We start from the raw sequence: 23,299 nt of genomic DNA on the forward strand, positions 1-23,299 counted from the left end.
TTATGTATGATTTGTAACCTAAATTAGGGTACATGGTTCTAAGACAAACTTGCTAGAGCATTTTAATGGTATGTTCCAATTCAATCAATCTATTTTGTGGCTTGAAGAAGATTATAAATGACTATTGAAGAAAGTGAATTATAAATTTCATGCAAATGGTAATATGTCAACAAATTGAGAACTGGACTTCGGAAGTAAAAGAAACATATCTCAACTATGAAAAATGTTAGAGTGGAGCCCAAGTAGAATAAGGGGCTTCCTCGCCACTCAGATGGGTCATAAGTTTATTTGACTAATCTATAGTGAAATGATGAATTGTTCCACTTCTTCCTGTCAAGCCATTTACCTTTCAACTTGATTAGTTAGACTCCCATTATTGAACGGTGGATTAACATTTTTAAGTAACCATCCATGTAAGTGGCAAGAATTAGAGTTTAATTCAAGGTTATTGAGAAGTATTTGTCAAGCAGTAGATACTCGGATGATGTCTTAAGGGCATATGGATGTTAGGTGTTTTGATAATAATAATAAGCATCTTGTTGGCGGTGGTATGGGGTATGTTCTTGGTATTGTGGTTAGGTGTCTGGAATGTATTGGTTGTGGGTTTGTGTATTTGACCGTAATAGACACACTTTCAGTGTAAAGGAAATAATGGACCACGATGAGGGGAGGCCAAATGGAGACCATTAAGTCAAGCTAAATAGAGGTTTGTGCAATTGCAGCAAGTTTCAAGCCTTTTGTATGCCTTACTCCCATGTTATTGTGGCATGTTCATATGCTCGTTGGGACGCTTCCAACCATTTATCTGTCGTTTACAAAGTTATCAACGTATCCAATGTGTACAATAATGGCTTTCTGATGGTAACAAAATAGGATTATTGGTCTACATATCAAGGGGACATAATTTGGCACAACAAAAATATGTGAAGGAAGAAAGGTTCGTCGCAACAGCACACATATTAGAACATAAATGAATATGGCTGATAAAATGGTAAGATTGTGTGGTATATGACGTCAACCCGTTCTTGATCACTTCAAGAACATCTTGGTAACCAAACAATACTTTCATTTGCTTGCACCATTTCTCGTAATTCTTCGCATCAATGATGGGTAGGTTTGCAGGGATTCTTTCACTATAAACAGAATTCGTGTTGCAAAGTAGGTGTTTATGGATTAGAACCAGACTCTTGATGGTAAATGTTGTAATTTTGAACTACAAGATTGCTAAACAATGATGGAGAAATTTGGGATGTGTAGAGTGAAAGAGAAAAATTGAGAGAGAGAGAGAGAGAGAGAGAGAGAGAGAGAGAATTGAGGGTGAGAAGTGATTATTGCATTACATTCACTCTATTGAGATAAAAATGCACTCAAGGCATTTATGCAAGTGTTACAAAATGATTGAGACCTAAAACATGTAACTACATAATAGAAAATTAAAAAATCTCAGCCCTATAACTAATTACACTATTTGGTTAACTAGTTACAAATAACATAAAAAATAAATGACACCTTCGAGATTTCACTTTTCTACTACTTATAAGTGTTTTTGACTTTACTATAATCGGTTACACCTTCGTATTAATCAATGTGTTCATTCTTCATTATTAAGCAAACATACTATTGGACCAAAATATAAGAACATATAGAAAATGGTAGTTTCACTTAATGTCCAAATTTACTTAAAAAACATGTAGTGAAGTGATGAAATAGAGTATTTGTGCGGTGAAATAAGGCGACTACGGAATAGACTTGCAAGACTAACACCTCAACGCTCAAGTAAGTGATTGAACAAAAAGAAGTTTTAGAGTGGAAATGAATTGAATTCCTGAATTAGCACAATCTAATCTTTATATAATATGGACGATTAAAACCGCTTGTGTATAATACAACGCCTTATGCAGATGTCCTTTCGATTAGATGCAATGCTAAGATGTGATGAAAGACGTGATTGTGTGTCATCATCAGAGAAGGAAGTCGACTTGCTCATCATCAGAGAAGGAAGTCGACTTGTTCCGTGCACTATTTCCCTCGACACTTGTTTTAGGCCTTGTTTCATAGACCATGCGAACGACCTAGGAGATATTGTATGTCATATCATCTAAAATATCTTACATTACAATTTTTTTTTAATTCAAAAATCAGGAGAGACAAAATCTACTAGGTTTTAAAATGTGAAGTTGAATTCCGTAATTAGGTATAAATAGAAAGATTAAAACTGTCATTAAAATTGGCTTCTTGCCTTTCTCATTGTTATTTCTTGAATATATAGAGGTTACAAGGCTATACAAGTAATTACACTAAATAATTACATTTAATGAGAACAAATCAATTCCTAATTTATTTCCCTTATTCTAGGAACAAACTCTTATTCTAATAACAAACTAATTCCTATTCACATCCCCCCTCAAATTGATGCTGCTGGTCAATAAGCATCAATTTGCTAACAAGAAACTGATGACGTGGACGCGGAACAGCCTTTGTAAGAATATCAGCAACCTGCAATTGAGTACTGACATGAGGAAGTGATATTAGTCTGTCATCATATGCGTCACGGATTGAGTGACAATCAACTTCGATATGTTTGGTGCGTTCATGAAAAACAGGATTTGCTACGATTTGGATGGCACTTGTATTGTCAGCATAAAGTGAAGTTGGCTCTATTTGAGGAAATCCAAGTTCAGCCAAAAGACCACGAAGCCAAATTATTTCAGAACAAGCAGCAGACATGGCACGATACTCAGATTCAGTAGAAGATTTAGAGACTCTCGCTTGTTTCTTACTTTTCCATGAGATCAATGAAGAGCCAAGAAACATGCACCAACCAGTGACAGATCGTCGAGTATCAGGACACCCTGCCCAATCGGCATCACTATAAGCACTCAATTTAGGAGCAACTCCAGTAGGAAAGAATAAACCACGATGAGAGCTTCCCTTCAAGTAACGAATGATACGACGAACCGCAGCCAAGTGAAGATGGCGAGGAGAATGCATGAACTGACTAACTTGTTGAACAACAAAAGATATGTCAGGGCGAGTAATAGTCAAGTAGTTGAGGCTACCCACAAGTTGTCGATACAAAAAGGGGTCAGGCAAAAGATCACCATTTTCACGATGATATTTGACATTAACCTCAAGAGGAGTATCTACCGGATTAGCCGATTCGAGACCGGCCATAGAAATCAAATCTGTAGCATATTTGTGTTGATGGAGAAAGATGCCCTTTGATGTAGAATGAACCTCAAGACCAAGAAAATAATGTAAATTACCCAGATCTTTCATGTGAAATGAGGCTTGTAACTGTTGCTTAAGTCGTTGAATAGAAACATGATCAGAACCAGTAATAACCATATCATCAACATATAAAAGAAGCAAAACAATACCCGCAGACGTGCTATGAATAAATAATGAGAATCATACTGACTCTGATTAAAGGAGAATCCAAGTAGAGTGGAGCGGAATTTCTCGTACCATGCTCTAGGTGCCTGTTTTAAACCATATAAAGAGCGTTTGAGTTTGCACACGCCTCTAGATGAAGAAAATAAGCCTTGAGGTGGAGTCATATAAATATCTTCTGTCAGGTCACCATGAAGAAAAGCATTCTTCACATCCATTTGATGAAGAGACCACCCACTAGAAGCAGCTATAGAGATGATCGTGCGAACAGTTGTCATTTTGGCAACCGGTGCAAATGTCTCATCATAATCAATTCCATATTCCTGCTTGTTTCCTAAAGAAACCAAGCGAGCCTTGTAACGGTTGAGGGACCCATCAGAATTCAATTTCACAGAATACACCCATTTGCAACCTATAGGTTTGACATCAGGAGGACAAGAGACAATATCCCATGTGAAATTCTCTTGGAGAGCTTGAAGCTCTTCATTCATTGCTTTTACCCATCGCACATGTTTAACAGCCTGTGAGTAACAAGAAGGAATAGATATGCTAGAGAATGTGGCAGTCAAAGAAGTATGCGAGGAATCATACCTGTCTGGTGAATATCTATCTGGTGCGCGAGATATTCGACCAGAACGCCGTCGTTCAACTGGTACAGGATCAGGTGGCGGTTCAGCGTCGGGAAGGGGTGTGGGAACCTGTTGTCTGTGTTTTCTGACATATACATGACCTGGTTTATAACGTTCAAAAGATTGAGGCATAATAGAAAACTTAGGAAGAGTAACAATATCATGAATGGCAGGAGAAACACAGGGAAACATAAACTGATTATCAAAAAATGTCACATTCCTAGAAATGCGAAAACGATGGTTAGTGACATCATAACACACAAATCCCTTATGATGATGACTATATCCCATAAAGGCACATTGAACAGACTGCACTCCAAGCTTATGCCTTTCAAATGGAGGTAAGTGGACAAAACAAACACACCCAAAAGTATGTAAATCACTATAATTAGGTTGAACTTTAAAAAGGCGAAAGAATGGAGAATCAAAATCAATAACCGTAGAAGGAAGGCGATTGATCAAAAATACAGCTGTGGAAAGAGCCTCTACCCAAAATCGGGATGGCATAGAAGCTTGAAGAAGTAAGGTGCGCGTTACATCAAGCAAATGGCGATTCTTTCGCTCTGCTATCCCGTTTTGTTGAGAGGTATTGGGACAAGACCGTTGAGACAATATCCCTTTTTGTTGAAGGTATTCCTGAAATGCATGAGACATATACTCACCTCCCGAGTCAGATCTAAAAATTTTAACACTTGTTTGAAATTGATTTTCAACATATGTCAAAAACTTCTAAAACATAGAAAATACTTCAGACTTAGATCTAAGAAAGTATATCCAAGTAAAGCGGCTGTAATCATCAATAAATGTGACAAAATATTTATAGTGAGCATGAGATGCTGCAGGAGACATTCCCCACACATCACTATGAATCATCTCAAAACAAGTAGAAGCACGATGAGCACCTGACGGAAAAGGAAGTGTTTTACTTTTAGCCAATTTGCAAACAGAACATGAAATAGAAGTAGAACAAGCATGTTTATTTCCCAACAAACCAGTTTTAAATAAATGAGACAAAACAACAGAATTTGGATGGCCCAATTTTCTATGCCAATCCTCATAAGAGTTCAAAACACTATTACACGCAAAAGATAAATGACTCGAACTAAACTGGAGCGGAAACAGTCTTCCCACTTTAGGCCCCTTCGCGATCACCTTCCCCGACACCTGCTCCTGCACAAGACAACCAACACGAGAAAAATTTACATTACAATTGTTATCCACCAATTGACCAACCGACAATAAGTTAGAAGCAAGTCCGGGTGATACAAGCACGTCACGAAAGTTAGAGTTTATGTCACCAACATCAGTGATAGAGAGTTTATTACCATCAGCAATTTGAATTTGTTGATCACCATTATAAGAATGTAAATTTTGCAAGTATTCAGAGGAACCCGTCATGTGATTGGATGCACCAGAATCAAGAAACCATGGTTGAGAAGCATTAGAAGACTTACCCTGAATTCCCAAGGCTGAAAGAGCAGAAAGTACCATTTGTTGAATCATTTCAGGTTGTAGAACACCACCAGTAGAGGCACCGGTATTGAGAGGACCAACTGTAGAGTTGGTAGTGGCATGGTATGCTTGAGCTGGACGTGGTGCTGGTCGGGGAGGACGTGTGGGACAGTCAGAGATGATATGACCCTGTTGTTTGCAATAGTTGCAAAACTTCTTACTGTAGCTACGAGCCAAATGTCCAAATTGTTAGCAAGAAAAACATTGGACTTGTCGCATATCACGACCCTTTCCTCTACTCTGGGCAGCATATGCAACCGTCGCAGGCTCAGATGTGACAACATCATGAGACATGGTGTCTTGAGTAAGGAGACGTTGTTCCTCCCTAAGAAGTTCATCAACACAAGTATCCAAGGATGGAACAGGATTCCTATTGAGCAAAGCACCTCGGACAACTTCAAATTCTGGACGAAGTTTCATAAGAAATTGATCTCGCCTACTAGTGTTGTAGACCTCCTGGACATCCGCAAGAGAACTCTTGGGAACATCAACATGTATAATTGCAGAGTGTTCTGTCCACAAATTCAAAAAACCGAAATAATATTCCTGAACTGACAGATTACCTTATTTGTAATTGGCTATCTCTAGCTCCAACTGAAAACGTTTGGCTGCATTGTCTTGATTGTAAATACGCTTTAAATAGTTCCACATTTCTTGAGCAGTGGAAAAAGATCGCAAATTATTAATCATCGTAGGATCAATAGTACCAAGAAACCAAGTGATAATTTGAGCATCTTTGATTTCCCATGCATCTAAATCGGTTGTCTGTAACGGTGCCATAGAGATACCGTCCAAATGACTCCATAATCCCTTTCCTTTGACATACATTCTGAACTGAAATTCCCAAGCTGGATAATTTTTGCCGGTAAATCGAACACAAAAATTATCTTTTTCTTTTTCTGAAGCCATAGAAACAACCTTACTTATAAGAAATATATGACTTGAAAAAAATTGGAAACGTGTAGGTTCACGTAATAACAATGTTTTTTTTTTTAAGCCATCCAGAAAATTGACGTTGCCAAAATAGAATTGGACAGTAGCCACACAAACCTTGCCGACACTGTTTGTTTTCCTTTCTTTCAATACCAATTTCAGAACCTTGCCGACAACGATGAAAATACGACCAAGCCAAATAAGAAGAGTTGTCGATACCGATACGAGAATAGTTGAACACGATTTGCAAACGAGGAGCAGCGGAATTGCAACTTGCAAGCACTGCCAAGAACGGATCCGAGAAACGATTGTAAGCACCAGATATCACAATCGTAAGCCTTGAAGAGATTACCGAGATCTGCCGAGATGATTTCAAGAGCGACCCAGTGGGTGTCGCTTAATAAAGCCAAGATTAACCTAAGACTCACAGGTTTGATCGAAACCTACTGATACCATGTCATTAAAATTGGCTTCTTGCCTTTCTCATTGTTATTTCTTGAATATATAGAGGCTACAAAGCTATACAAGTAATTACACTAAATAATTACATTTAATGAGAACAAATCAATTCCTGATTTATTTCCCTTATTCTAGGAACAAACTCTTATTCTAATAACAAACTAATTCCTATTCACAAAAACAACAATTACTTGAATGGGAACTAAAATGTTGCACAATTTGACTAAAGCTATGGTTTGGCCTGTGAATGGATAAATCATGAAATACTGTCAAGGCTTCACAAGTTCACATGCATTGCTATGAAATATGGCTTCACATTCCATTTATGTGTTCTGAAGATTTCCAGTACTTAGCATGTCTAGTGTATGTATATTTCATTTTGACTTTATAACCTCATTAAAACAAATAGTGAGCACACAAATCCAACTTTTTGTGTATATAGAACATTGTCCCTCCCTCAAAAATTGTTCAAACCTTAATCTCCATGCTCGTTCAAGCCTAAACAAGTCCTCATTATTTTTGGAAGTCTTGTAAATATACTTTCTTTGAACTTTTGGAATGATGTTTTAGCATCCGTTGACGCCTCCGCTTTCACATTAAGTGATGGCTGCATGTCAACTTTAGGCCATGGCTGCAACTTCACTTCCTCCGATAGATCAACTTCCACAGAAATTGACTGATCATAAATTAGATAGACCGCGATCTCCTTAACAATCAATCCATGTCCAAAAACTAGAAAGATCTCCACCTCGTCTCCAGGCACTAGATTTGATGTTAAACCCTTCCAATCTTCACTGTTAAAAGACATTACCGTGTCTCGCTTGTATATCTTGACAGTGCATTTTGTGTAATTAATGATCAAGAAGCTAGTAAGACATTCAACTCCCATGTTTTCAGATATTGATGAATAAACAACACGTAAGATTATTCCGTTCGTCTGATGATCAGGAACTTCAAATAGCGCCGAAGGTCCTTTACCTTTATAGGCCAACCAAGAATGATAATTGCCACCGGGAAGGAAAAAGTCACTCGAATCAATGGCTGTTAACCCCTGAATCATAAGCATAGGCTTTGTTAACTGCAATTAACAACAATCATAAAAACCAACATGGTGTATTATATCATGGAATAAAAAAGAGGTAGAATGATAGGGTTTAGGGTTTAGTATTTTCTAATTTTTATTGTAGTTCAAGATTGTTTTTTAATACATTGACAGCTTCAATATTCACAAGCTATAAAGAATAATCTAGAAACATAGTTCTTGTGTGATAGTAGCTTTCTACTATGATACTAAAAGAAAAATTGTTCTATAATTTGACACCTGATATAAAACATTGACAAGGTAAAGTTATTGAGAAGTAAAACATTGTTGTATAAAATAAAGGATATAGAAGGAACCTGTGATATGCTCTTGCCAAGAGTATCAATGCCTATGTGACAACTTCCCATTCTAATCAAAAGCGATCTCGAGGAAAGATTTGAGATTTGTGATTCGTTAGATGTTTCCGATTTGGGTAAGTTTACATCATATTGATCATCAAGAATTCTTTGTAATTCTTGAGTTAGTTGAATCTTTGAGCGGCATTGTATACAGACAGTTCTGAGTTGTGACAGGCTCCTAACCATTGGTGATAGGAACCCGAGATTATTATTCTGTACATTGATGGAAGCTACAGACAAAGCCATGTTTCCAAATGGGGAAATGCGGGGTAATGGATTCATTGTTGGAGACATCCAAGACCAAATGAGAGAGGGAAAAACGTCGCGCGCTAATCCTTCAAATCCACATAGGGATATATATGCGATGTTTTTCGATCTTACTATTGAATAGGGAACCTCTTTTACACCTGTATCTTTCGCGATCAGCGTTGTCAAAGATTCCATTTGCACTACTTCTTCTTCCAAGTTGTCAATCATTGAACAGCCAGAAAGGATAAGAGTTTTCAATGATTTCAACTGATATATCTTCTTTGGGAGATTGTTAAGACTTGTACAGTCCTTCAAATTTATCAGAACAAGTCTATTGAGATCGCCAACGGACGGGTGTATGTCAGACAAGTTTGGACAATCTTTCATGATGAGCTTTTCTAGATTCGGTAATTTTGAAAAGTCGGGGCTGTTTCTCAAGTATTTACAATGGCTGAGATTAAGAATTTCAAGCTTCTCCAGCAACTGCAAGAAGATAAATGTTAAAAATGGAGGCAAGGCAACAATTACTATTGTTATAAACTTTTTAGTTACAAAAGAGAATGTTACTATTATTACCATCATTTCATTCCAAACTTGTGTAATATTGCTGTGCTTTAAGTCTATAGCAACAAGATTTCGCTGATAAAAGTCGTCGGGTATATAGTTGAAAGAAGTAAATCCTTGCCATTTGACCCATCTCAGTTGATTGGAAAGGCAGCCATAATCTCCAATGAGATCAACAGAATCAAGTTGTAAGAGTCTCAGTTTCTTCATTTCCTTGAATGAATTAGTATTGAAGCAAACTCTGTCGGTTCTTTGCGACTTAAAAACCAATCCCTCCACCGTTTCTGTTCCCTGCGTTTGAAGAACAAAAATACATTAGAAATGTAAGGGGAAAGAGAAACCTTTTTTGTTCACTTGCTAGAAAGTGATACATAAAGGAATGTGTTACCATATTTTTTGTCAAAACATCATGTACATCCTCATGAAACCACAATCGACTACGATTTCCTGAATTTTTTGCTGAACTTTGCCGAACAATTTCTCTTCCCATGTCTCTAAGCAAATCATGCATTCCAAGCTTGTTATTCTTTTCAACTTTTACAAGGCTCCGCTCAACGAGGACGGTTATTCCAATGTCTGCATAAAGTCCACAGCCATTTAGTATCTTGGCAACATAGGCTCTGTCCTTGCCGATAAAGAAACAACATATGTCAAGAAATATATCCTTTTCCATATCATCTTCTAAACCATCGTAGCTTATTTTTAGCTTCTCTTGCACTTGGTCATTAGGAATCCTCTCTAGTTTTGACAATACACTTTCCCATTCTCTTATTGTCCTTTCATATAAGTAAGATCCAAGGACCTCAAGAGCAAGTGGCAATCCTCCACAGTAAGCAACAACATTTCTAGAGAGTTTACCAAAGTATTTTCTCGGAATTGGTTCTCTAAAAGCATGCCAACAGAAAAGCTCAAGGGAATCATCTTCATCCATTTCCTTCATTGTACAAACATGTGCGACTTTAAGTAATTTAAGTAGGTGTACATCTCTGGTTGTGACGATTAATACACTTCCGGAAGCAAACCATTTACGATTTCCACACAGGGCTTTTATTTGCTCAAATGTACTCACGTCATCTAGTACAACGAGAACCTTTTTCCTCACAAGTCTTTTCTCTATCATAGTAGTCCCTGATGTTATACTATGTATCTTCTTGACCTTTACCTTTAAGACATCTGAAAGTAGTTGTTCTTGTAAACGGATAATCCCGTCATTGTCTTTTTCGCAGACTTCTCTAATATTTTCAATGAAGCTTCTATCTTCAAATTTGCGATGGATTTGATTATAGATGGCTTTTGCTGTGGTTGTTTTACCCGATCCTCCCATTCCCCAAATCCCTGCCATGCAAGCTATGTTTGATTGATCATCAATAAACTCAATAACTTCTTGGATACGGGGTTCTAAACCAACTGGATATTCGGTAATAGATAAGTGCGAGCTGTCTAGTTTAGCCAAAACTTCCTTAACAATGCTCTTTACTAGTTCAGCTTCATTCCTTCCATAATCATTTACAAAACAGACAGAATGAGCATAAATTATAGAAAATAGGAGAGGAACCTGATACAGAATGTGTATTTATATAACACTATAATTAACAACAATCTAATTACAACATATCTAACATTCCAACTGTTCAGTTTGGCTCATAGGCAGTGCCAAATAGGCATGGGGCAAGTGAGCTGAGCTCCTGCCTTTGCTCTTAGTGTAGTAAAGATCGAGTGTTGGATCGTAAGATCATAAGATCTTACGCGCTAAGGATGCCTGAGAGTGCTATGATCAGAGAAAGATCGTTTTCGTCACCAGGGTGGTCAAGATCGCGCTTTATGAAGCAAGATCACGCTTGCCTGTATTATGATTTTCATGTTTTTGTGTATGTGTGTATATATATGAAAGAAATTACCCTTTTTCCCTTCGGTAGGATCTTATGTGTCATGCTAACGATCTGAGTTTTACAATCTTTCACAAGCCGACCAATCCTACTTAGGGGATATGGGAGATAGCTTCAGCGGTACGGTTCAAAGGTATTATTATAACCTAGACCATAGCATAGCATTTATATAAAACTTGTAACATTGTAAACCCTAATTTCATTCATCGTCAATAATACAAAACTACAGTTGCTCTATAGTCGGAGACGTATACACAATTGATCGAACTTCCTAACCAAACATCGTGTGTTTCATTGTTTTGCACTCTAAGTAACTATTTTATTTACCTGAAATTGTTGGCATCCCAACCAGACAAATTTGCAGCTTGGTTGAGCAAACTCTTCCAATCAGACAAAGCATCAACAACCCCATTCCCATGGTACATTTTCTTAGCACGCAATTCCAAGGCTTTTCCGAATTCACCGGTTTGATGACGAACAACGGACGGATCGATGTTGTAAAAGACAGGAAAAACAACATGACCATAAGTAGTGCGACATTCCAAGATCTTTTCAAGCTCATAAAGACACCAACTGGATTCAGTATAGTTTTCAGAAAAAACAACAATAGAAATATGAGAAGATTCTATTGCTCCTACTAGTTTATCTCTAAGCTCTTTTTCCTTAAGTAAATTGTCACTGTCAAGAAAAGTGTTGACTCCCAAGTTAGCGAGTGCAGCATGTAGATGAGAAACGAAATTCTTACGAGTGTCTTCACCTCTAAAATTGATGAACACGTCGTATATCCATTGTTCATTGGAATTGGAGTACAGTGATGTTGATTTCATATTTCAAAGGAGTAGGAGGAAAGGAAAACCTTGATCTAATATTGTTATGCTCTCTTCAGTTGACCTGTGTATTCTAAGAAAATGGTGACAACCATATGAACAAACTATGCCACCAATGTGAGCTGTACACGTTCACACTGTCTTTTTTTAAAGAACAAACAAAAATAGAACATTTTTTTTAAAGAACAAACAAAATAGACCATTTTTTTTAAAGAACAAACAAAAATATGACTTATCATATCATGTATTTGATTCACACAAGATACTAAATATAATAACATATTATATTTATATATGACAAATTAACTCTTATAAAACAAGCAAGTTATTTTGTTAAATATTTTAAAATTTATAAATTGATAAAAAAAATTTATAAATTTATATAATTTAAGAAAAAAAAAGTGTTGACTTTGAATAAACAATTTCATTTTTTCTTAAAAAAATCATGAATTCTATCTATATGTTAGATAAGCAAGAAAATAAAAATATGTATACCATTTGCAAGAAAACATATTTAATTTGATAAAAAAATAAAATTAGTATTCATATTTTTAAAATTTTAATTATTATTTAATTTAATTTTTTATATTATATAAATTTACAAAATTACTCTTATGACAAAATTATACATAGTTTTTAAAATTATTCATTAATATTTTTTAATTTAATATCAAATTAATCTTGTTTTATATATATTTAATCTTTTATTTTAAATTATATTTTATACGAGTAAATTAAATTAGTAAATTATTTTCTTATTCTATCCTGCCAAATTCTAATCCAGCTTATATTCATGATAAAATTTAAACTAGTTAGGTAGGATATGATAAGTTTTAGGATTAACTTTTCATATTTTGTCGTGTCATCAACATTGAAATGAGATGGGATATGATATAAATATCTTATCTTGTCTCTTATTCTGCGCATCAAACGAACCCTTAAGTCTTCAACATTCAACCTTTAAATCCTTTATCTTTGAAAATTGTTTGGATCTCATTATCATTTGAACTTCCACCAAAGTAACAGTACCTTCTTTACCATAAAGAAGAACATCATTGAAGTGCTCCAAGGATCTGGGTAATGATCTTAACAAGAGTAGAGTTTTGTCCTTATCATCAATCTTCACCTCAATATTCTTAACATCATCAATGCTTTTGTGAAAACTTGTCAACTATTCCATTGTGGATTTGTTATCTGACATTCATTAAGAGTGGAGTTTTTGTTTCAGACGCAACATGTGACCTAAAAACTTGGTCATATACAATGATTCAAGTTTTGTCCACATCAAAGTCACAGTCTTCTTCCTGTCAACTTCTCTTAGAAATTTATCCTCAAGGTACAAGATAATGGCAATTCTGACCTTATCCATTATTTCAATCTTTTCTTCTTGTGTAAGACGTGCATACGTCGTTGCGTCGCCCTTCAATGCTTCAATAAAATTAATGAACACAAGGTAAGAGAAGCGTTGAAAAGGATGAGTAAAAACATGAACACTTGGACTATATAACATACTTATTTAAGTTTAAAAAACTCTTGGAGATAGAAATATTTAGTGACTCATCAAACTCTTTAATGGAATTACGAGATCAAAACAAATGTCACATGAATAGGGGAAATAAAAAAATTGTGTAAAATATTGTGGGATTGAATTTATGAGTTATACCATAAAATTATGAGAAAGAATGAGTTAATATAGACTAAGAAAATAGACTAAATTTACTGATAATCAATTTGGTTTTATGTCAGAGAGGTCGATTAAGAAAGAAATCTATTTACTATGACATGTGATACAACAATATCATATGGATCAATAAGACTTGCACTTAATTTTCATTGGCTAGGAGAGTGGTTAGAGAGATTTTTTTGGAAATCTCTAGAAAAGAAAGAAATTAGGATTTCCTAGCTATATATCCAAGATATGTATGAGGGGGTATTGACTAGTTTGCAAACACATGGTGGAGAAATGATTGATTTTCCCATAAGCCAAGGTTCAACCCTAATTTATCTTTTTACTTTAATTTTTTATTCACTTACAAAACATATCAAAAAGCTAACACCGAGATGCATTCTTTGTTTGCAGATACTATAGTTTTACTTGGAGAATTGAAAGAGGATTTAAATAAGAGGTTGAAAATTTGAAGACGAGCTTTAGAAGTGTATGAAATTTGTCTAATAAGAGTTAAGATAAAGTATATGGAATTTACGATTAGCAAAAAGAGAAGTGTTCCTAACATATAGGTGCAAGTTGTTGAGCACATCATACTACAAGTTATGCAATTTAAATATCTTGAGTTCATCGTAAAAAATTGTAAAGAAATGGAAGGAGATGTAAACCATTTAATTTAATTTAATTTGGATGCCATAAGTGGAAGAGAACCTTAAGGGTTTTATGTGACACAAAAGTACTACTCAAGTTAGTGATAAATTTTAACGGGCAATTGTAGGATCTCTAATGTTGTTAAGAGGCAACACGAGAATAAATTAAGTGTAGTGAAGATGAGGATCTTACATTGGATATGTGTTAAGATTCAATGAAATAAGATTATAATTGACAATATTGTAGATCTATGTGCTTGGAAGTGCAACAATCTTCAATTGTTGCATGATCTTATTGGCTTTGATGATGACAACACCTTATGTTAAATGACATCCACTGAAGTCTTTACCCATCAAGACGATTCAACAACCAAGACATTCTTTGTGAGATCAAAAATCAAGTCACCTCAATGATGACAATATCTTATGTCAAACGGCGTTTGTTAAAATCTTTGGTGACAATTGTCCAATAATCTCTAATGATGAAATCCGATCAAGAAGTTCATCTCAAGCCTCATATTCAAGTTCTAATTGAAGTGCTACGTCATTGATGAATCTAACAAAGGGACTTGAAGCTCTAAAGGTGTGAAAGAGAGGAAGTGTGAAAGTCCGCCTGATTTTGCATTTAATGTGAGACTAAGTGATCAATTTAACATAAAGATATAATATTAATTTTCAATATACTAAGGTATCACACACTCACACACATATACTCAAAGTCTTTTCAAAGTCTTTTCAAAGTCTTTCTTATTTGATAAAATGCCTGAAAATATTTTTATATGCATCATTAATTGATTACCGACTTGTTTAATAATCAATTATAAGGTCTTTTACACCGGTTAATCGATTATCACATTAGGTTTAATTAATTAACTCATTTGTAATGCCTCCAATCAATTATAGAATTATAGAAGTTTTTAATCGATTAATGATGACATAATTCAAAAACTTTTCGTATTTGACTTGTCTAATTGATTACCAAATATGGTTAATCGATTCGAACATTAAAATGCCAATAAATCATTTTCTTTTTGAGCCAAATCTTTACTATATAAAGAGAGTTTCTCCTCATTTCATTTTACAATAGAATTCAAATTTGAGATTTTTCTCTCCCACTTTCTACTATCTTTTTCTACTTTTTTCTTTCACCAAAATTGTCTTAGTGTCGGAGAGTGAAAATATTGTATTTTATTCAAGAGGGTATTTTCTCTTGTGTAATATCTTTTAAAGAATTATCTATTTGGTTCTTGATATTAGCCTTTTAAATCTCGGTTTGGTTAATGAGCTCATCCTAATAAAAATTCAGTTTGATTCTTGAGATTAATTTGTTAAAATCTCTATTCGATTATTGAGTTTAGCTTGTGAAAATCTATTATTTGGTTTAAGTGCTTAGTCTGATAAAAGTTATGTTTGATTTATGAGATTCGTCGTTAACATTTTTGTTTGGTTTGAAGATTATCCTTTATAGAATCTATTGTTTGACTGTAAGAAGGTTCGTGGATAAATCCTCTAAAAAGCGTTCGTGGATAAATCCTCTAAAAAGCTCAAAATCGTTTAAGTGAAAACTCAAAAAAAAAATCTTAGGAACAGGAGTAGGTCAAATGGTTAATTCAAACATGTATAAATCTCTGGTGCATTTCTATCCAACTTTATCTCTCTATCTTTCTATTTTTTTTTCTCTCTCTGGTACATTTCTTCCTTTCTCTATCTCTTTAATATTCTTCTACTTACTATTTCACTGCTTAATATTTATTTGTTTTATAAAATTAACTCAAATATTTTTATAAATATATTTTTTTTGTAATTGGACATCGATTTTCTATCAACACAATCCATCCCTTTTGTGTTTGAAATCACTTGGGCAATAAATATTATAAAGAATATTGGAATAACACCTATAATAAAAAAAAGTGAAAAATAGTTTTAGGTTGTTTCAACGTATAGAAAGAAGACACGTGGATTATGTTGTAAAAAGAATAGATCAGATCAAGAGTATTTAAACAACTAGAGGTAAAAAAATACTTAAAAAATTATAATAGAAACTATTGAAAAAGATCTCGAGATGGACAAATTGGATAAAAACATGATCTTTGATAAAATATTATTGAATAATTTAATTCATGTAATCGATCTCATTTAATATAATAAAACATTTTTGTTGTTCTCGTTGTTGTGGTATATTCTTTATTCATTTTTTTAATTTTTCCAATTATTATTAGCACACAAAGAATTAATTTTACATTGATTAAAAAAGTTGATTAAATATAAATATTTTTTAATTTATATAAAATATTAACTAAATTTACTAAAATATTGTTGGAGGTTAAACAATGATTTCTTTTAGATGATGGACTATTTAGATAAATAATTTATTTACAATTTATATAACACAAATTAACACTTAAAATAAATGTTTATAAATTAAATTATATAAATTATTTTATAGCAAAAGATAAAGTAAATTTATGTTATTTTTTATATATATTATAAGTTTGTTTGTATAAGTTATGTCAGAGAACTTATAAAAAATATCATAAGCTGATTTGATAAAAAAAATTAAACAGTATCAAAACACTTATTTCATTAGAGAAGTTCAAATAAACTAACTCAAAGACACCTTTATACTTATTTCATTAGAGAAGTTCAAATAAACAAACTCAAAGACACCTTTATACTTATTTCATTAGAGAAGTTCAAATAAACTAACTCAAAGACACCTTTATACTTATTTCATTAGAGAAGTTCAAATAAACTAACTCAAAGACACCTTTATACTTATTTCATTAGAGAAGTTCAAATAAACTAACTCAAAGACACCTTTATTCTTAATTATTATGGCCTTAGCAATTGGATAAAGTTTGTTGAATAGATAGTTAGTAGTACAAGGTCGAATATGAAAGGTCACATATATTTCCTAGTTAATTGATATATTTACTTTCACAACACTTCATACTAAATTGCCTATAGCAAAATACACCATAGTTAAACCATGACAAAATTTCCAAAATCTTATTTAACCATGACAAATGTGAATGGAGGCATTTTTAACCTACACTTTATCATGACAAAATGTGATATCCTGTGTTGTAAGCGCTCATGCACACCCTCGTAGACGGCCTAATAACCGCGGTAAATATAGGACTAACAAAAAATATCAACCAAATTCATCCATCAGAGGCAATCAAGAAAGCTGGAGAAGAAAATAAATTAAAAGACAGATTCAGATCTAAGACAAGATAAACATACTACAAAGACAACATTAAGATAAGTTTGTACAAAACAAGAACAGAATTCATACATTAGAGGATCAGAATACCTTCTAGTACAAAAGTTAAAACATTAACATGACAGTTTACTCTTTTTTAGTGATTCTTAAAAGTCTACATTTTAAAAGTACAACATACAACATCTTAAAAAGGTTAATACTAGATATATTAAACAAAAGGTTCATAATCTCCTGCTCATAACTCAGTTAACTAGTGAAGATATGTAGCTTGGTACTGATAGCCATTTCCAAAGTAGTTTCCATGATTATGAGAGAAGTTATAATGTGCGTTGCCGAGGATAGGGGGACAATGATTGTCGGTTGGTCCTGCGTACATGTAAGGTCGGTCGTACACATATTGGGGGTACCTGTCAGCAGCAACTCTAGCATAGGAAGTTTTGTCAGAAGGGATGTTGTTAGTGACACGGGGACCATATCCTACACCGTTAGCACGAGGTCTCTTTGGTTGAGGCTTTGTCGCTTCAGTTTCCCTTTTTTTGTCAGCTTTCGCCTTCTCTAGTTGAACTACTCGTTTCACGAGAGGTTCCAGAGGATACTGCTCTTCGAGTTTATGTTCTTCAATGCACTTGATTACAGCTTTATGAGCAATCAGCTCTCGTTCATTAACCTCAATCTGATACACGAAATATTTCAGACCACTACTTCAAATCATTACAAGAAAACAACGAAGGGAATAATGACTCAATATATAGCATAGATTCGACGACGAACCTGTGCGGTAGGGGATGAGTTACCCCTTTTGACAGGTGAGCAAGAATTTCTAGCATCCTTCAAATAAGATTTCAGAAGTGAAACAGGAGAAAACTGTTTTGTCAGATCAAATGCAAAAGCCAAGTTAACCGCGTCAATTTGCCTCCCACTGTTCACCAAAACCTCAATTACACCTGCATTAGAACAAACGGATGCAATAATTATTTGGTTGCTTCATCGCTTCGGTCTACCATTGATACAAATGTTAGATCTTGCATGCACCTTGCAAAATGCTGATAAACAAAGGCAACAACAACATAGAGTTAAGATCGAAACGGAAGATTATAAATGAAGAAATACATACCAGGCATCTTCTCTGATAATCCAAGGCAACGGCATAAATCAGCAGTTTGGCGACGCCGAGACACCATTGGAATTAGCCTGGATAACTCTTCCTCATCAAAACCAGACGCAATATCAAAACTAGCTACGAGTTGCAAAAACGCATGAGCCTCCAAGGAATTCCCATTGCTAGCATCGATGTCAAGCGCATCCAATCTTGGCTTCCACTCTTCAGCAACTGCCTTTGCCCTATCCTTGATATCTTTGGAAATCACATTAGAAACGGAATGCAAATCGGTTAGGAAATCACTCAGACACTCCATCAGCATAATACAGGTCCGGCGAAGACCTAATAAGTTCGCATCTTTCTTAATATCCTGACTAGACACTTCCGTGCAGTAAAATCCTTCCAAAGAATCTAACACCAAACAGGCAGCATTAGGAGAAGCTCTTAACGCAAGTGGTATTTCCTCCCTTATAGCAGCAAGGTTCTTACGGTTATCAGATATGAATTTGTGAAGTCCAGAAACATCCATCTCTTTACAAAGTTTTACCAATTCTGGATAAGAGATCAATTCCACATTTCTATCTTCACGAGAAACTTTCACATCTTCTACGCGACCTTCCGTCACATTAGAAATAGCATCCGCATCCATCGGTTTCTCCTCCACACGTAATGCACATTGACCCCCATTGGAGACGATGCCCAAATCTTTTTGCGAAACCTTCCTGTGCTTTTCTCGAGCATTTACAATCGCAAATGTAGCAGCATCTCTTTTCTCTTGAAGCCTCTGCAATGTGGCTTGCTCCTGGGCAAAAATAGCCGCTTCCTGCTTCTTCAACATTTCACGAGCTTTCAGTGTTTTGTTCTCAAACACTTTTTCTTGATCTTCTAATTCGTGAAAGCGCCTCTTCAAGGATTTCTCAAGCCCGTGAAAATGTTCCTCCAGTTCTTTCCATTTCATGTTAAGAGTAACCGCTCGATAACTTTCGAGTTCAGCAAACGCCTTCTGCAGCTGTTGTATCTTCGAAGACGTAGAATCCATCAGTGTAGCAACCGAGTTTGTTTCTTCCATTGCTAAGACGCTGAAAAAAGATAAAACAATAAAACAATTACTTAACTTCAGCTTATGAAAGCATGAACCACGATTAATCGTATACACTGCAGTCTGCATACTTATCAACAAATATCGTACATCTGCGATATGCAAGTCATAACTACCTAAAATAGGATAAATTTCTTCAACTCTCAATGGGTTGTGAATTACTCAATATGTCTGTACTCTAACTACAAAATACAAATTGCATAAGTTTTTGTTTGTATCTGGCACGTTACGCACATCCTTTGTGTCTCTTTTCGCACTTACACGAAGGATGTGCGTAACGTGACAGATACAACCATCAAGTACTTAAAAAAAAGTGATTCATAGCACTTATTTACTTTTTAAAGCAAGAATCAAGGAAACATCACATATGAATGCACCAAAAACAATCATATCTTAAAGTTTGTTTACATATTTAGCAACCAAAAAATCAATGTACAAACACAAACAATAATGTTGCTGAAATAATATACCAATACACCATGCCTAAAGTAAATAATACAAGTATTAAAAAAAAAAGAATCTAATTCTAGCTCATTATCCTTCACTATTTATGACATCATATTTAACCTTTTACCAAATCTTGAAACAACAATTTGTATATAACTTGCCTAGTATATAGATAAATAAAGGTTGATATATGAAACTAGAACAAAATTACTAAAATACTTACCAAAGAAGGTATCTAGATCCAAACTTTTAGAGCTAGAATTATGGAAACCCTAAAAAATGAACAGGGGCAAAATCGGCACAATATTTCAACACATCTTCAACTAAAAGCAAATGGAAATAAAAACAGCAACCATAAACAGCTAAAAACATAAGTAATCACATAGTAATGAATTTCCATAATATATTAACAAAAAAAACAAAATTAAAAAAAAACAAAAAAACTAGGTAGTTCAATAAGAAGAGTAGATTTGGAGAACAATGTATGGAAGAGAAAATCAGACAAGAAACGTGTGAAGAAGAATCTTTGTACATAGGAGTAAACAAAGCCGATCTAAACCGACAGCAAGAAAACAAAATTATGGAAAATAAAAAAAAATTATAAAAAAAAGTGAGAGTAAAAAGTTACCTGATTGATCTGAAAGAAACTAGTACTGTAAAACAAAGAGAGGGAGAGGGAGAGATAGAGAGAAAGAGAGAGAGAGTTCTCAATCCATATTCTCAGTGCAACCCTCACATCAGAGAGAGAGAAATGAGAGAGAAGAATGAAGAAGAAGATGAAGAAAAGGAAGAGAGAGAGAGAGTGTGTGTGTGTGGTGTTTGTTAAATAAAATAAAATTGAGTAAAAGAGAGTCACAAAAAGCTGACTCTGTTTCACACTTGTTTCTTTTTTTTTTAAATGTTTGGTTAGTGAAGTTCCGTTTCCGTTTTGGTCTTCGCCGTTTACGGACAGTACCAACTGCTACAGAGTTGAAGTGTGTCATGTTCGATAAAATTAAGAAACAGACATTCTTCTTGGGACTTGTTACGCTGTTTAACAAACTACCATACCATACACTACTACATTTGCCTATTTAGAGTAAAAACTTAGATTTATTTTATTCATATATATATATATATATTATATATATATATATATATATATATTATATATATATATATTATTATGAAGAGTATTTTTTTTGTGTTGTGCTCTCTTAATTTTTTAGTAATTGAATGTCTAGTTAATTAATACTCCCTTCGTTCGGTTTAAATGTCATTTTTTTATAATTTTTTTATAATTTTTAATTCACACTCGTAAAATTTAAGATATTTTTTTCATTTTTATTATAAAGTTTAAGGTATTCTCTCCGGTCTAATTTACAAGCAAAATTCTTTTAATTTTTTCGGTATTAAATATAAGTAAATGTTAATAAATAGAAGTGCGTTTAATGTCTTTATTTCAAAAGTATTCATGCATTAATTACTTAATATTGTCAGTGAAAGACAATTCAATTGAGGGTATACTAGTAATTGTATCGCCTCTCACACATGAAATCAAGAAAATTAAATGCACTTAATTATATTTCTTAATAAATATGAAATTTGTCTTTTTTTTACTTATAAATCAGGTCTGAATAGTAGTATTAATTGCACTTTTGTCAAAATTATCCATAAATAATTATTACAAATAGAAAAAAAAGTAAAACGAAAGTAATAATTAATTAAGGATATTATAGATAAAAGAAAAATTATTGTATGAGAAGTAACAATATTGATTAGCTTTCTTGATATGAGTAAAAAGTTAAAAAGTGACACTTAAAAAAAGAATGGAGGGAGTAATAGAATTGAATTTACTGAAAATTTTGACGTTCAAGTTAATGAACAATTGAGGTAGAATGAGATAGTTTAAGTTAGAAAATATATATTTTGATTTGATGTTTGTTTGTCTTTTATAAGTGAATTTTAGAGTTTTTAGGATTTAGAATCTTCTTATGCAAGATGGTGGTTCAAAGGGACATGTATTATAATATTATTCGTTATGTTATTTGAAGGTCCTCTTTTAATTATTTTCTAGATTAGGTGTCTTCTAAGGACATATCCATGTTTGCTCTTAATGCCATATAATCTTCTTTGAGTCTATAGTTAGTGGAGTGATACATTTATCTGATATTATTAACCTGAGGTCATGATCATCATCTCGCCTTCTGATTAGACGATATTTTGGTATTTGTAGTGACGAGTGACATCTGTATGTTATAATGGGTCAATCATCTCATTAGACCACTAAGTACTATATTGGTTCGGGTAGTAACATTTTCCCCCAAGTCAAGTTCGACGTAGTGGGTATGGCTTGTGATCTTAGATTATCTTCATTTACTCGATCATCGTGCCCTTAGGTCTCAGTAGACCAATTTGTTCGTTTAAGCTTGATCTTTTGTTATTTTCCTTCTTCTTTATCAGGATTCAAATGGGTAATCGTCGTGGATTGTCGACATATACTTTTGACGTAGTATGGATTCCATGAACCTATGTCATCCTTATCTTTGCTAAATAATGAAAGGGCTTCGAGCCTTGTCAGATCTTAGCCCTTGTTGAGTTGTTATGTGAAAACCTTTATGTTAGTTTTGGTTATTTTGAGTTATTTCTTTCTCGGTTAATGGTGTTTTGTCTAACATAATATATCGTTTAAGTTTATTTCTAGGGATTATAAGTAGGAAATAATTAATATATCAAGTTTTTCTTATGCTTAAGTGTGATCATTGCAGTATGTGAATATGTAAATGTGATGATTTTCTTATTTTAGACGTCTTTCCACAATTGTTTTTTTTTAATTTTGGAGTTTCTATATAAATAAGGTTTTCTTTAATCATTTAAAATTTATGTTGTTCTAGCTCTTTATAGTTCGATTCTTATATCGTTTCATCTTTTTCATCTACCTTAGCTAGTTTGATTTCTCCAAGTGATGTACCAGAGTTGATTTTCATGGCGAGTTCCTTTTCTTCGTACCCTTTACCACATTTTTCTTTAGGATTGTTGGTAGTTTTTGTTGGAATTAGATTAATAACGATTAATCAAAATATACCTGCTCAAGAAATTATTATATATAATTTAGGCGCGGAAATCAAGCATGTATAAAATTATCGGATTGATAAATTGATTATAGAATACCTGGTTCCATTGAGAAATTTATCTTTGTCGATAATCCAAAAATCCAGAGGTTGATGGCTTTTGTGATTCT

The 23,299-nt window shown here is 33.9% G+C and overlaps 2 protein-coding genes and 1 long non-coding RNA gene across 6 annotated transcripts; 1 reads left to right on the plus strand and 2 right to left on the minus strand.

The window, feature by feature from the left end:
* Nucleotides 1–6,471: 6,471 nt before the first annotated feature.
* On the minus strand, nt 6,472–12,013 carry LOC127076608 (disease resistance protein RUN1). 2 transcript variants are annotated; one of them, XM_051018308.1, is made up of 5 exons: nt 11,393–12,013; nt 9,568–10,672; nt 9,192–9,470; nt 8,325–9,098; nt 6,472–8,004 (listed from the first exon to the last, which is right to left on the minus strand). In XM_051018308.1, exons 1-5 carry the CDS (start codon nt 11,890–11,892, stop codon nt 7,402–7,404), a joined length of 3,261 nt encoding a protein of 1,086 aa, XP_050874265.1. In that variant the 5' UTR covers nt 11,893–12,013; the 3' UTR covers nt 6,472–7,401. The 2 variants fall into 2 exon arrangements, with proteins under 2 accessions (XP_050874265.1, XP_050874266.1); XM_051018309.1 differs by having other exon boundaries at nt 6,472–7,977; nt 11,393–12,012.
* An 861-nt stretch (nt 12,014–12,874) lies between these two features.
* On the plus strand, nt 12,875–14,177 carry LOC127135694 (uncharacterized). Its single transcript, XR_007808649.1, has 2 exons — nt 12,875–13,228; nt 13,973–14,177. It is a non-coding gene; the product is annotated as an uncharacterized LOC127135694 (long non-coding RNA).
* Nucleotides 14,178–17,451: 3,274 nt separating this feature from the next.
* LOC127076609 (FRIGIDA-like protein 3) lies at nt 17,452–20,941 on the minus strand. Of its 3 annotated transcripts, none has more exons than XM_051018311.1 (5): nt 20,708–20,934; nt 20,303–20,351; nt 18,549–19,612; nt 18,206–18,378; nt 17,452–18,107 (listed from the first exon to the last, which is right to left on the minus strand). In XM_051018311.1, exons 3-5 carry the CDS (start codon nt 19,600–19,602, stop codon nt 17,685–17,687), a joined length of 1,650 nt encoding a protein of 549 aa, XP_050874268.1. In that variant the 5' UTR covers nt 19,603–19,612; nt 20,303–20,351; nt 20,708–20,934; the 3' UTR covers nt 17,452–17,684. The 3 variants fall into 3 exon arrangements, with proteins under 3 accessions (XP_050874268.1, XP_050874269.1, XP_050874267.1); XM_051018312.1 differs by lacking the exon at nt 20,303–20,351 and adding an exon at nt 19,749–19,814 and having other exon boundaries at nt 20,708–20,932; XM_051018310.1 differs by lacking the exon at nt 20,303–20,351 and having other exon boundaries at nt 20,708–20,941.
* Between the last annotated feature and the right edge of the window lie 2,358 nt (nt 20,942–23,299).

Source organism: Lathyrus oleraceus, chromosome 4 (genome assembly GCF_024323335.1).
Source record: "Lathyrus oleraceus cultivar Zhongwan6 chromosome 4, CAAS_Psat_ZW6_1.0, whole genome shotgun sequence".
Classification (NCBI taxonomy): domain Eukaryota; kingdom Viridiplantae; phylum Streptophyta; class Magnoliopsida; order Fabales; family Fabaceae; genus Lathyrus; species Lathyrus oleraceus.

What these genes read in the sequence shown, in the direction of transcription:
- LOC127076609 (XM_051018310.1), bottom strand. Translation starts at nt 19,602, where the DNA reads ATGGAAGAAACAAACTCGGTTGCTACACTGATGGATTCTACGTCTTCG. An exon ending in ATTATCAGAGAAGATGCCTG is followed by an intron (nt 18,379 to 18,548) that starts GTATGTATTTCT and finishes GTTCTAATGCAG; the next exon opens with GTGTAATTGAGGTTTTGGTG. An exon ending in ACTCATCCCCTACCGCACAG is followed by an intron (nt 18,108 to 18,205) that starts GTTCGTCGTCGA and finishes TTCGTGTATCAG; the next exon opens with ATTGAGGTTAATGAACGAGA.
- LOC127076608 (XM_051018308.1), bottom strand. Translation starts at nt 11,892, where the DNA reads ATGAAATCAACATCACTGTACTCCAATTCCAATGAACAATGGATATAC. An exon ending in ATGTTTTGACAAAAAATATG is followed by an intron (nt 9,471 to 9,567) that starts GTAACACATTCC and finishes CTTCAAACGCAG; the next exon opens with GGAACAGAAACGGTGGAGGG. An exon ending in TTGGCAAGAGCATATCACAG is followed by an intron (nt 8,005 to 8,324) that starts GTTCCTTCTATA and finishes TGTTAATTGCAG; the next exon opens with TTAACAAAGCCTATGCTTAT.